General features: G+C 39.3%; 1 protein-coding gene across 9 annotated transcripts in view; it reads right to left on the bottom strand.

Annotated features, from left to right (window-relative positions):
- The window catches only part of STXBP4 (syntaxin binding protein 4), a 124,310-nt gene that overhangs the window by 70,360 nt on the left and 39,023 nt on the right, over positions 1 to 14,927 (bottom strand). For all 9 annotated transcript variants that reach the window (XM_039500910.1, XM_039500918.1, XM_039500912.1 and 6 more), the window contains 4 exons: positions 11,935 to 12,031; positions 9,632 to 9,744; positions 8,728 to 8,817; positions 2,372 to 2,437 (listed from right to left, as the gene is read on the bottom strand). In XM_039500910.1, the coding sequence (XP_039356844.1) occupies positions 2,372 to 2,437; positions 8,728 to 8,817; positions 9,632 to 9,744; positions 11,935 to 12,031 (366 nt within the window). The remainder of the gene's footprint in view (positions 1 to 2,371; positions 2,438 to 8,727; positions 8,818 to 9,631; positions 9,745 to 11,934; positions 12,032 to 14,927) is intronic.

Raw genomic sequence — 14,927 nt, 5'->3', positions numbered from 1 at the left:
GGGTGACCAGATGTCCTGATTTTATAGGGACAGTCCCGATTTTTGGGTCTTTTTGTTATATAGGCTCCTATTAGCCCGCACCCTCGTCCTGATTTTTCACACTTGCTGGCTGGTCACCCTATTCCCAGATCACACATAGAGACTCGCACTAGAAGGGCCAGAGCTAGCAGTAGTAGGGCTTGAGCTAATGTGGACATTCCAGCTCTGGCTCTAAAGCCTAGAGAGTCTGATGGGCTTGAGAGCCCAAATTTCCACCCGAGCTGAAACATCCACGTTGCTATTTCCAGCGTGCTAGCTCGAGCCCCACTAGTTCAAGTCTGTCTACTTGGGCTGGGAGACTCATTCACAGCTGCAGCGTAGACATTCTCTTAGATGCTATGAAGGTAAGGATGCCAGTGGCATGTCCACAGTAGAACTTTCACTATTGCTAGCACGAGTGCTGCAGCAACAGAGAGAGATTTCCCTAAATGTCAATATAAGCAAGGTCCAGGAGTCAGTACTTCTAACTGGAAACAGCAGTACTAGAAATCCTAAAAACGGCATCACCAGAGTTCACTGGAGTGTACTTAAATAGCTATGGCCTAGCCATGACCGCCCTGCCCATCTGTCCCCTACACATCAGTGCTCATGTGTGAGCAGAGTTTTGCTCACTTTGCTCAGCACTGTGCATGTCTTTGCATTGCCTGTACGTGGCTACCAGGGCCTCCTCTCTCTCTCCTCATTATCTCCCGCCTTAAACATTGGGTCTTTCCAGGAATCTCATAGACTTTAAGGTCAGAAGGGACCACTGTAATCATCTAAGTTTGACCACCTGCACACTGCAGATCACAGAACCTTTCCTATCTTGTTCTCCTCCCACCTGTCATGCCCTCTGCATTCTCCCTTGGCTGGACTTTGTGCAATGTCTTATTTTTTGTATGCTCTTGGGGTAGAGATCTTCTTACACTTTGGGCAAGATGCTGGTCTTCACTACGGCCCCTTTATGTGTACGTAGCCATGAGTTGTCCCTCGCATTTACACTCTGGTGTAGCAGTACGGTGAGAGAGAGAGTGGCTGAAGCACTATGAACTCCAGGTATTCAGGCCTGTAGAGCAGTCCACAACAGCCCAGAATCTGGGAGGAACAAAAGGTGGTATAAAGCTACATCTGTCCCCTCCCTGCCTCAGAATCATCTTCTCTCCTCAGCCTCCCAAAAAGAACAGTACAGAACATGACCCTGCGGTTATAAAAATTCACATAAATTCATGATAGTACTGTATATAAATTATTTGAATGCAATAAAATAAATTTGTAAAAAAATTCCATCAGAGTAATTGTTTTATGTACAAATGTGAATTTAAAACATAATTTATTTTAAGAGGAATGAAAAGACTAAATCAATTAAGAAATGGTCTTTCTCCACCCCCCCCCCCATAATTAAAAGCAGAGGTCTGATGGCAGAATGAGAAACATTTACATTCATTTTAGCTGATTCAAAAGCTACACCTAAACACACACACTTCCTTTTGCAATAATGTACATATTAATCGTGTTTACCTACAAGTTTTTTAACAGTACCGTACTTTAGATTTTTATTTGTACAGCATTAGCAAGAAAGGATGAGATCACTTGAAGAAAGGCTATGTTCAGAAGTTTGAAGGACAGCACCTTTTAAGCCAACTTAACCCTCTATGCTTCTGAGTCTATTTTTGTATTTTATGAAAATGTTGTCATTACTGCTACCACTTAAGAATCAATACAGCTATGGGAGAGGGTTCTTTCTGGCTTAGCTTACAATTTTGCTTTTTATGATGACCAAAGTTCTCATTGCAGAATTCTTATTTCTACTAACAATCGTCTGTACGACTCACAAAAATATAGCTGGATTTTCATACCCCAGGTTGAATATTTAGCACTTGCAGTTAGAGATTATTTTATAACTTGAGAAAACTGAGCAAATCTCATATATAAATGAGAGGGAATTAATGTGGCGTTGACCAGTGGAATTTTTGCTGCACTTTAAATTATGTTTTAACTATTTTCACCAAAGTTCATGAAAAAGCAGATCGAAAACATAAAGGGCTAATACTCAGTGTGACACTCTGGGAATTACCTGCTCAATCACTATTTGAAGATAATGGGAGATGTGCTGTGAAAATCTGCCCCAGTATCCCTCATTTGCTCAGGCAAAAATATTTCCATCTACAGAGTCTGATTCTTCACTCAATCGTATTACTTTTATGTTAGTGTAACTCCAATGAAGTGAAATCAGTGTAGCAGAGGGGAAAACCATAAAGTGCACAAAGAATTCCACCCTCTCCCCTGCACAAAAAAGAAGCTATTATTTAAAAAAAACCTCTTCGGAATCACATTAGAAAAGCCCACAACATACTTGTTTAACAGTTTGCAGCTCCTCTGTTAACTGCTTTCGTAGACCTACAGATTCAGATAATTCTTCCTGTTAATAGAAACAGTGACTAATTAGTTATGCAGCAGCAAAATGATATCCATGGAATATGGACAGGTACTATGTTCTAGCTACAACATTCAACACAAATAAACGACTACCTTAGTAAAGGCTGGGACCAGACCAAATCTTAATCTCTAGAGCAGCAATCCAGAACAGGTGGCCCCATGGGCCAAATATGGCCCACCAAGCCTTCCTGTGTGGGCCCACCAGACAGTGCTTAATTTGCACTGGGGCTTGGCAGTTCATAGTCCTGGCACATCTGGGCTTGATGCATCAGTTACCGGTCCTGGCGTAGGCTGCAGGAGACTCATGCTAACCACAGTGCAGCCTTTCAGTGCTGGGGCTGCAGCTGCTTCACCCACACGCTCCAGCACCCCTGCTTCGCTATGCCCTTGTGCAAGGCCAGCGGCATGCTGAGCCTGCCCAATGATCAGCGGGTGCAGCTATGGCTAAACAGGCACAAGCTGAGCTTCTGCTTCCTGGGCAGTGAGTCCTTTAGGGTTGGGGCCACCACCACCTGGCAGTGCCCACTTGGTTCCTTGGGGGGCTCCCGTGAGAAATCCACAGTGCCCTGGAAGGCCCAGAGACTCCCCATTCCTGGCAGCGAGGAGAGAGGTGAGGCATCAGGAACTGGGGAAGTGACTGTGCAGCCAGGGCACAGCCAGGAGACCTGGGCACTGGGGCAGAAGGGAGGCCCTCTGGCAGAGCTCCACCATGGGAGGCAGATCAGGTGCACAGAGCAGTCTGAGTGGGGTACTCAAGATGCATCAGCTCTGCGCTCTGGCCAGAGGGCGCTGACCCCGCCATGATGCCTGCGATCCCAGCTGCTGCAGCCCCCTGCTTATTCTGTCCCATGCAGTGGACCTGTCCCAGGAGGAGGTGAGAACTGAGCCTGATCCTGGACCCACTTTGGAAACCAAAGCACAGGTAATAATGTTGATTTAAAAACTTTGTTAAAAGATAGAAACACTAATACTTATGTTGCAATCAGTCCTTTATTGAGTGGCAACTGAATTTTTTATTTTGTTAGCCTTCTATGCCAATGGCCCACCTCTTGTCGTAAAAATCTAAAATTGGCCTACGGGTAGATCTAATTGAGTATCACCGCTCTAGAGGTTAATTTTTTAGATAGTCTAATGATTTTGTTGTTCATTTATTCCTTTAGACAACTTTTTTTTATAGCTTTGGCAAACCTCTGTGAGGCATAAGACTATATTTAGAAAACACAATGTAATTTATTGTATTAATTTGTAGACATTGTTTTAAAACTCTATTTAATTTTTCAAGAAAACAATACAAACATCCTTCAAATTTTACTTCATTTACCACTATTGTGTAATATATGTAAAGTTATTTTTCCATTAAATCTTTGACCATTTTTTCAACCATTGTGAAAACACCGGAGGTGTGTTAGATTTCCATTTTCAGAGAATTAGATGTTTTGCCACTAACAGAGATGTCAGTCTCCATTTTCTTGCTTTTCTCAGTGAAACTGTTCTTCTACCAATTCCAGTAGAGAGATTTTTGCAGATGAACAGATCTTTGTGTTCAGAACTGTGAAGAGACCTTTGGATATATTGCACCAATATTAACTGTAATTTGTGTATCTCCAGCATTTGCTATGGTTAGCAAAAACAGCTTTTCTGTAGGCACTCTGGTGTCAGGTAAAATCTTTTAAAGACTTTGTTGTGTAGAAATCATAAAGATGATGAGCTGGATATATTTCTGATATTCTGCCATATCTTTACCCAATATTCTTTTGCCGATAATATATATCTAAATCAACATTCTTTATCATAAATATTAAGCCATAGGTATATGTAGCCTGAAAGATGCCCTTATTATCATCAGCAAACATCTAAAAAAATCCTCTAATGGAGGCATTTTTCCATTATCTAATAATAGCAGCTGTTATATAACTATGTGGTAATCTGTAAAAAAATGTGGTAAGAAATGGAAGGAACCTAATGCATCAGTAGAAATTAAATCTTTTCCTGTATAGATTTGTTTTTGTATCCAAATGTTTTTAATATTTGTCTGTACTGTGAATTAAACACTTGAGTTTTCCCATGTGAGATTGAATATTGAATTTGAAAAGTGTTAGTAGAAATTCACCTCAACTTGTACTTAATAAAAAAATCTCTCTTAAAGGACAGTGGTAAGTGTACAGAGATCTAGTAATGTCTGCAATGCACCAAAGGGAGTAGCTAAGGGCATGATCCAAAGCTCACAGAAGTCTTCCATTCATTTACTGACCAAATGGACTATTATTCAGACTCTTAATAATTTTCGGTGTTGAGCCATGATGGCTATAAGATCCTGGGTTAGCGTAAATCAGTTTTGCTCCAGTAAAGTTAATAGAACTACGATGATTTACACCAGTGAGGAACTGGCCTATACACACAAAGTTTTATCTGGGATCGCACAGAAACACTTAAAAAGGTAAGGTGAGCAAGAACAGATGATTCAGGAGACTGCTATCAGGATACTAATTGATTGGCCTATAGCTAACTGGTTGAAATTCAGATCAGATAAGTAAGTAATGAGATTTGGTCCTATCTGACAGTTTTTATGTGGCTTGTGTGAAACGAACTGGCAGTTCCACTCAGTTCCTATTGCACGGTGCCTGTCATAAAAAAAATCTGTCTTCAAATTAGCACGCATTGGTAGGTTCAGCAAAGAGAACGATCCACTTTTTCTAGCCCACCAGTGGTCCCCACAAACAAGGATGAGGTCACTTCCTATACAGTGCCAGAACTTCAGTCTATTGGGCTGCCAATAGAGCACCTTCCACATGCAGTGGTGCACTTAAAATAATTAAAAAGAAGAAATAAAATGAAGTGGTTAGAACATTACGTATTTTTAGTAGTAGTAGTCCCATACGGTATAGCCTGTAACACCTATGATGAATATACACTGAAATGCCTCTCTTTCCCCCTTCAGGAAACACTTTAGCTATTAGTACCTTCTTTGCATTTCATTTATGTGGCGGTCAAATGAATAAATATTAAACAGACCTAGTTTACTGCACAATCTTACAAATGAGGCCAACACTTCAAGGACAATGGTTTCTTTGGTTGTCGTTCCTGCCCACTGACATCTAAAAACTATATGCTAATAGCCTGACATCATCCTGATGGAAAGCTTTCAAAAACTTCATTCAAATCTGTTTTAAAAAAGTGTGTGTTCTATTATAATATTTTCTGTATTGTGGTAGCTGGTAGCACCAATAAGCATCAAATGAGACAGGGGTCCAACGTACTAGGCACTGTAGAACTTACAGTGTCTTTCTAATGAGGCAACATACACACAAAATGGGAGGGTGGAAGTATTATCCCCATTTTACAGATGGGAAATGACCCTCAGAGATATTGAGCATTTGTAACTCCCAATGTGAGACTTGCTAAATGAATTTCAAGTACTTGGCACCTCTCAGGATCAGGCCCCTAGTGGAATAACGAGGACAGTAGTTTTGTCATGGAAAGTTGTGGAAGAGTAATGGCAACAATATGGAAATCATGGCAGAAGTTATTAAAAGTAGTAAACATGGGGCCTGGTCCAGCAAACCCTTTGTGCACAGAACTCCCACTGAAGCCACACCTGTAATTGTGGGCACCTCATTACAAGCAAGGTAAACGGACTGATTTTCAGAGATGAGGATCTTCAAAATCTATCTATTTGTATGGCCATCATCATAACAAAATGCCTCGCAATCATTAATGGATTTTATCCTCACAACACAACTCTGAAGTAGGACGGCATAATCTCCATTTTCTAAATGGAGAACTGAGTCACAGGGCAGACTAAGTGTTTGTCCAAAGTCACACAGGAACTCTGTAGCCAAGCTGGGAACAGTCTATAAATACTTGAAGGAAGAGGGATTATTAGTGCAAAAAAGTGGTATTACTAAGAATAATCAAGATTTTTTTTTAAAGAAAAGGAGAATATATGCTGAATATCTGGGATACTACAACTTGCTGAGTGCCTTCAACACAGAAGTTAATGGGCAGTTAAAAACACTCAGCACTTTGTAGGATGGTATCCTAAATATTAGAGTTAATTTCTTTCTCTGATTTCTAAGAATCTGTAACCATCTGAGTATTTTCTCTTAAGTATACCCAATCCGAACTTCTGTAGTATCCAACATGAGTGTAACTAAATTGAAAAAATTACAAAGGTTGAAACCAGTTAGAGACACAAATTAAAATACCAGAGTATCAGTATCAGTTATCAGACAATAACTCAGGAATTGATTGTAGAAGTCCAGGGGACACTTTATGTCTAATGTTCTAAAAGGGACATCAGCAGTATGTTGCCTATTATTGAGCAAATTAAGACTACTCACTGTCAGTCATTCAGGAACATCAATTATACTACCAGGTTGGCTGGGAAATACTGAAATTTAAATTACTGAATGGGAAACAATATGCCAATAAAAGTTCACAGTATGCCTATAGTAAGAAACAATTACGTTAGGTTTTTTTTTTTTTTTTTAAATGCTGATTTAAGATTAAAAATGAAAATATCTGAAGTATTGCTCAGTTGCTTATATCCTTAGTATCTAGGAAATAAGAAGATCTGTTGACTAAACTGGATTAAAAGAGGAATGTGCTTCCCGAACAGACTGGCTATTTCAAATTTATTTTATTTATTTATTTTTATTTTGGTCTAAAATAAAGCTCTGGGTGCCCTTGACATACCTTTAAAAACGGAATATTATAGCAAAACAAAAATTATTTCCAGCTAATACATATGCTAAAATGAGCACCACCTATTTTTAAAAATAGAGATGATGACATCCCGGACAGGTATTTCTTTTTTAGACTAATTAAATGGGAAGAAGAGCAAAGCGCTTCCAGAGGTGATCAAATAAGATAAATTTTGACTTAAGGTGCCATCTTGCTACCACAAAAAGCCTTTTAAGGCTGAGGTTAAACACAACAAATAGAAGAGAACGGAACAAACAAACAGCTTTAAGATTAATTTAGTAATGTGATGAATTATTTTATGGTGTGTATGTGTGGGAGGCAAGTGAGGGTGACATGACAGTCAAACAAATCTGAAGATCTTCGCACTAAAAGGGTAAGGTGCTGAGAGATTCCTGTAAGGCACTGAGAATCCTCAGCTCCCATCCCAAGAAGTCCTTGGTATCATTCAGGATCAAATGCTAGGTGAGTTTTGGATGACTGATTAAGGGTAGCACTCAACACCTGCTGGTTTTAGAAGGAAAGCTGGTAATGCTAGCACGTGCCTTGATTCAGGAAAACTCTTAAGCACATATTTTTCTTGAAGTATGTGCTTAAATCCCATTGACTTCAATGGAAGTTAAGCACATGCTTATATGCTGGCAGGAATGGGAATGCTTTCTTGAACTGAAGCCTGAATGATAAATCTCCAAAACATTATTTACTTTGTACTGATTCAATCTAAGACTTAAAATCAAAATAAACATAAATTACTTGTTCATCTGATAAGTGAGGGCTTTTTATTTGTTGACACAGACTTTTACTGAGAGATTAGAAAAAATGTTCACATATTTAAGAAATATGGTGTTATGGCATTTGGATAGCTTGAAAGATTCTCTATATTCTTAGATTGCTAATTCCAATCCAGGTCAAGTAACTAGTGGCTACAAATTGAGAAATGCTCATTGTCCTATGTGGAATGAGTCTGGTTCACTTACCAATGGACATTTGTCTACATCACAAAAACCATCACAACTCGCGCTAGTTGTCACACTATATAGTAGTCATAACTGAGAATGAGTATGGAGATTGACCTTGTCTTTTACTGCACAGATGGGATTTCCAGGTTAGGTTAAGGTATACTGGCAGGTCATGACTGGGGGAAGTTTGCACTGCTACTGCCTCTTTGCTGTATTTGTTTTGAGGATAGATGACTAAGTCTCCGATTCTGCCAATCTGACATATTTTATAAAAACTAAAAGGTGATCAGATATTGTGATGACTGGGGCCACATAAATTTCTAAATAGATCAGATAAATCACACACACACAATGTACCTCTGTGAAATGTCTCTAGTCTAATTTCCCCTGACATTCAGGCTAGAAAAAAAGCACAGGCATTCAGTATAGGGAGTAAAAGTCAATTTCTGTATAAACACATTATATGCATATGTTCTATGGATATCGTGAATACGATTCTCTCTTGTACCGATACTTTTTATGCTATACCCATACAATTCAAATTCAGGTTAAATGCTATCTTTCCTGAAATGGATTATTTCATTTTTTTAAAGTGATCAGAATTAAATATTACCTTCAATTTACTTATTTCTTTTAAAGCTTCATTTCTTTCTCTTTTAAGTCTTTCCACATCATCCATTTCCAAAGAATCACAGGATACAAGCTGTATGAATTAAAATATGAAAAAATGGGCAAATTAATAGAAACTAATATTTGGTTAAATGCATCTATCACAATGCTTGATCTCTTTAACAACACAGTCTTGTTAAAAGAAAATCACAAGTAGAATTGATGAACTTTTTTTAGCCATTAAAAATTAATGACAATGCCATTTGTTTCTCCAAAATATTGTAGGTTTTCGGCAACCAAATATGAAAACTTTCAGTTTGGAACCAAAAAAAAAAAAATTTTTTTAACTGACATTTTCTGACCAGCTCTAGTCACAGGTTTTCCAGCAATGAAAAATAATAACTTGCTTTGCTAAAATGGATTAACAAAAATTATCCACAAAAATTTCTGAGAAAACAGTGTCAATAAATCTGACTACCTTCCCCTCCTATTTTATCTCAGATAAGGAATAAATGACATTCAGTATTTCTATCCCATCGGGGTTCTATGTAGGCCTTCATTCTTTAAAATTACCTCTAAAATAAAGTGATTTCCAAGTGCAATAGAGGTCCAAATCACCGTGCCACATAACTGTTTATTACTCACACTGCAGGAAGCAATCAGCAGTCTCGTCAATAAAAGACTGTTATCCACTCATACCAATTCACAACATATTTATGTGAATTGCTTCCTGCAAACTAGGTTGCTTTAACAAGGCTTCTTAGGAACTAGGTTACTTTAAAGAAAACCATGATATGAAACTTTTTCAAAAATTTGTCCAAGGATTGGAATAGTTTTAAGTATATTAACCTTTGTTAACTTATTCTTCACAATAGATAAATACTACTGAGCTCCAGCAGATACTTTACCTGTGAATCTAATAAATTGGCAATTTCACTGGCACCAAATGTTATAGGTCTTTGGCCACCACCTGCTTCATCCAACTGCAAACAGAACAGATTTCTTGCAACCTGAACAAAATCTAAAACAGAGTTTAGTTACTGTAGTCTGTGGCACCAATTTTATAGGAGTCAGTTTGTTTTCCCCTAGTTTAAAACTGCTTGCAACTACTATTAAAAATGAATGCAGTGTTTGTGTAAGGTGCTGGTCTGACAGCCTAAATTATGGAGTAGCAGTAGCCTCTCCATAGTCACTGTTGAGCTCCCCTTTAAGTATGAATTTTCAACTCCTCCATTAACTTCCTGAAAGATGAAACAATCTACCTGCAATTTTGTCTGCAGCTTCTTATATCAGCACAAAGTTCTTCTGAGGAAGTTTGTAAACAAAATCAGAAAATGGAGTTTTAAAAACATATGCTGAGGTCTTGGTATGTGACTGAACTGCAATTGGGAAAGTTTTGTTGGGGAGGGAGAAAAAGGTGATGTAAACCACATCTCTGCTGTTCCCAATTCTAGAGATGATTTATGCTTGGAAGGTCCCTGGTGTAAATTAGAGCAGCCTAAACTCATACTATACCAGCAAAGGATCACCTCTGGCGTAGACTGATCCTTCAGGGGCCAGATACCCTGACTCTACAGGAAAAGGGGAAAGCTTTGTACCACTCTCAGTTTTACCTTTTTCTATGTAAGCTCCCAAACCCCTGATGGGGTACTGCACATATTCTGTTGCATGTTTTTTGGCCAGCTGTCTACCTAGGATGGAGCTGAAACACAAAAGTCTCTGCAGTATCAATGACCTTTCTCTGAGCTATCTGTTTAGCCAGAATGAAAAAACAGAGTTCACTGCTGCAATGGTTACTGGAGGCTAGAGGGATGTAGTTCAGTTCTGTCCAAACCATACCAACAACTGAGATGACACCATATAAAACTTCCAGGGATTTGGGAACATAAAGGAAGTCAAAGAAAAGTTGGTCTGTCAAACTCAGAACTTGTACGGTTTTTGGATGGCTAAGGCGGGGGAGGGGGGACTTTCACTATAGAGAAAAATTTAGCACAAAAACATCTTTTTTGTTGTTTTCACCAATTCCGTAAAAAACTTGAATTTTCACCAAAACAAATATCAAGCCTCTCACAGTGGGTGACTGATACTATCAATTTGATGAGCTCACCCGCCTCTGCTAGAATTAGCTTTGGTCAGAAGCTACATCATGTTGAGCCTTCAATGGGGCAGGGGAAGGTCTTCATGTGGAGTCTCTCATTGTAGCCTTCAGCCCTACTGCTCTCAGTTCTCATGAGCTAAACAAAATAGGCAGGGTAAATGCGTGGACAACTTCTGAGCTCTCTAGTTGCTGGTAGCAAGTGACATTAATTATAAGTGACACCACTCTCTCCAAATCTTAACTGGAAAATCTTAACCAGGATGAGGAAGCCAGGAACTTGCTACTATTTTCTCGACTTGTGGTTTAGTTTCAGTCCCATGGATTGGACAAATATTAAATAAATAAGATACTAGAAATTCTACAATTCAGTTGCTGAGATCAAGAATTAGAAAGAAACTAATTTTGTTTTAGGTTATTCAAGAGATCATTTTATAGAACAGCTGGATGACATAAACTGGAGACCTGACACAGAATTCCTTTGATTTATTATGCAATTTAAAAATAAAGAAATGTATACCTATATTTTTATTTATTGATTTGAAGCCGACTTTAATTTTTAAGAAATTTAGAGAAGAAAAATGGTTAACTTCTAAGGTTTGTGATGCCTAAATTAGTAGCAGCTAAAATGACACTGCATGCTTCAATCTCATGACTATTTCTTAGGAAACTATTGTACAAGAAATATTGTTTAGAATTAAGTAGTCTGCAAAAATGAATTTGCTATAGATACTTTGTGCTTTTATTTTTTAAAGAAAGCAGTGATTTCTTAAAGACTAAGACCATTTTCATTTAAAAAAACCCTCAGACAATAATAATACCCTATTTTCAAGGCAAAGTTGAAAATTCATTAGTATAAGTGAGAGCACAGTGCACTTAAGGGCTAGTGAGCTAAAACTGCTCTTCATAAAGGAGAAATCTGATTTCCATTACAGATGGCTAGTTCCAGAATTGCAAGTTCATTGTTAAATAGTAGAATCACGATCTCGCCTCACCACGGATAATTGTTTTTATTATAGTAATAACTCACATTGATGGGAAGGGAATTATAATTGATGATATAAGCTCTCTGCTTCTATGTTACATTACTTTCCAGGGCACTCTGCAGAAGGTTACCTCCAAAAGACACTGTCCCTTTAGAATCTTTCTGTAGTTGGTGCCTCAGGACTCGCTGCTGTTCGTCTGTGGGCTGAATCCCAAGATAATTTAATGCCTAGAAGACAAAGAGGTTTGTTTTTTTTTGGTTTTTTTTTTTAAATGGGGATTAGGCATCTCTGCCTCAAATGGGGAAAAAGGCCTTTTCATTATAGCTCTCCTTCACTAACAAGTTGTGTCTTGTGTGGTCACTGTTTCTTTAAGTTCCTCAAAGACAGATAAATAAGAAAGATGACAGAATGGGCTCTGGTGACTCCCGGGTGTAGCTGTCTTTATTAATATATACTACTTGTGGCTCAGTACAATTTTTCCATGATCATCATATTTTGGACTGAAAACATTAAGGTTAGAACTATCACCACGTTTATATTATTGTCATCACCATCGTATGTGAGTGTTGGTTTACAAAACTATCAGAAGCTACCTGACGCTGAAGAAACTTTGACTATGAAGGAAAACGGGAATCAATTGCCACACTTATGCCCATGGTTCCACACAATATCCCTATTTTGACTCACTCGGCTCTTCAGCACAAAGAATTATTTCATATCAAGTTTCAGCATTTGCTTTCACTCACAGATTTTTGTATATATTTAATTTTTTGTCAAGTTAAATGAAATCTGGTGCTAGTATTTTTGAGTCATGGGGAATTATTAGTTTGTGTACCTCAAATAGCTTTTACAAGAGTTTAAAAAAAAGAAGTAAATAACCCAGCACACATTACACAGCATACAAGATAATGCCGATATACATAACTGGTAATGGTTTCTTTATAGTGCTAATGGAAGTAGGGAGGACTAAACATAATGGAGTGGTAGAGTACACTTGAAAATTGCATATAAATATAATAATTTGCAAAACAAACCATTCAATGGCATGTAAACAGTCTACAAATGCTGTATCAAAGACAAACTATGCAATAAAGAACCAAATATTAATGTAAATTAAGTTATATGCAGAAGTAGTTAACTGAACCAAAAAGACATACCGGTTTCAAAACATGAAAACGAGTGACTATTTTTTCAAGACAGAAATATAATCAGTTAAATCCTTTAGATTGTACTGAAGATTGGACTTCTCAATTAATGAATGATAAAAAAAATCTCATATTCTAAAGACATTTCTTCAAAATTTTTGAATATTGCACACAAAGATGTTTATCATCATAAATCATCATTAAATGGACAGCCCATTGCTCATACTTGTTTTCCTTTAAATGTTATTAACATGGCTGAGATAAAGTAAATGCCATGGAAATAGTTTCTGGATAGTAGCACAAGACAATAATTTATGATAAAAGCAAAATGCTCAAGAAAAAAACCTGCTGGTTAAAGCCTGGCCCAACAATACACTCAAGATCATGCATACTTTCAACATGCGAGCAATCCTACTGCATAAAAAAGGGACTTCTTGTGCTTGTGCTTAAAGTAAAAAACGCATGTAAGTGCTCTGGCTGGACTGAGGACCAAAGTGGAACTTTCAAATGACAGCATGCCCCGCTGTTTTTCTCAGACCACCTGCCTTGGGACTGTTTCAGATTTTTCTCTCTCAGGGCAGCGCGTTTTTAAACGTCCCCCCTACTCTCTGTGTGCATGGGTTCAATTTCTATATTGCTTGATAATTTCTTTGTTTCAGAATCCATGTATGAAGTTTTCCTTTGGCCTCAGACTGTTTGACAGCTGCTTCCTTGTTTGGTAGGTAGACCCATTCTGTCTCAATGGCTTGTAATCCCTTGTCTGCTTACTGTCTCCCCCTATAGGTGAGAGTGTTGAAACCATCTGGAACTCTTCTAGTAGTGGAAATCTATCACACCATTTTAGCATGCCATCTAACTTGGGGCATATAATCAGATTTTGCGTTACAGGCCAATAATTATTACTGAGCACTTCCATATTCATCACATGTTCATTTCTCCAGAATATTTTCAGGTATGGAGGGATAAGATAGAACAGAGGTGGGTAAACTACGGCCTGCGGGCCACATCCGGCCCCTGGGGCCATCCTGCCTGGCCCCTGAGCTCCCGGCTGGCCCTGGCCCCTCCCCTGCTGTCCCCTCTCCCCGCAGCCTCAGCTCGCATGGCTGGCTCCAGCCATGCGGCGCAGCTCAGAGGCAGATTTACCAGTGAACAGAAGGTGCCCTGGCACAGGCCCTCCAACAACAGGGGGACTCAGGGCCAGGCACTCAGGCAACTCAGCACTGGCACACCCCCCACAGGGGGGAGGGGCTGCACTACGAGGGCAGGGGAGCAGGCGGTGTGGGTGGCGGGAGCATGAGGAACGCAGGCGGAGGACTCAGGAGGAGCACTGGGCAGCTGCGCAGCCGGCCAGAGAGAAGCGGTGCTTTGAAGGGGAAACCGTTGCTACTCTCCCGCTGTACGGCTGCCCCTGCTCCTCCTGAGTCTCCGCCCATGTTCGCGGGGCAGGAAGTGGGAGGGGGCAGAGGGCAGACTGTTTGGGGGGGCACAGCCTTCCCTACCCGACCCTCCATACCGTTTTGCAACCCCAATGTGGCCCTCGGGCCAAAAAGTTTGCCCACCCCTGAGACACAAGATGGATCAGGCATCTTTAAATGGGAGAGAAACTAAAACAGGGAGAGAGGTTGGTTGGAATAAGGAAGACTCATGCACTTCATCCTTATAATCTGTTATCTTTCAACTTGATGCATAAATTACAAGCTGTCAACTGGCCATCAATTTATATGGGAAACATGCAAGATGGCGCTCCACTTCAAAGGCCAGGGTACCAGATGTCTAGGCAGGTGCTTAACTTTAAGCGTATCAATAGGACCTACTTATGCACTTAATATTGACCTATCAACTTCAATTCTGCAGTGGTAGAGACATGGACAAGAGGACCCAAGAGATTTTTTTTCCCCTCATCTTTACCATGTATTATTAGCTAGATGATTTTAATGGTCTCCTGGCTGATCACCTGAAGACAGTTTTCACTGTATAG

Source organism: Mauremys reevesii, linkage group 15, assembly GCF_016161935.1.
Source record: "Mauremys reevesii isolate NIE-2019 linkage group 15, ASM1616193v1, whole genome shotgun sequence".
NCBI lineage: Eukaryota > Metazoa > Chordata > Testudines > Geoemydidae > Mauremys > Mauremys reevesii.
This window is presented reverse-complemented; position numbering and strand designations above follow the sequence as displayed.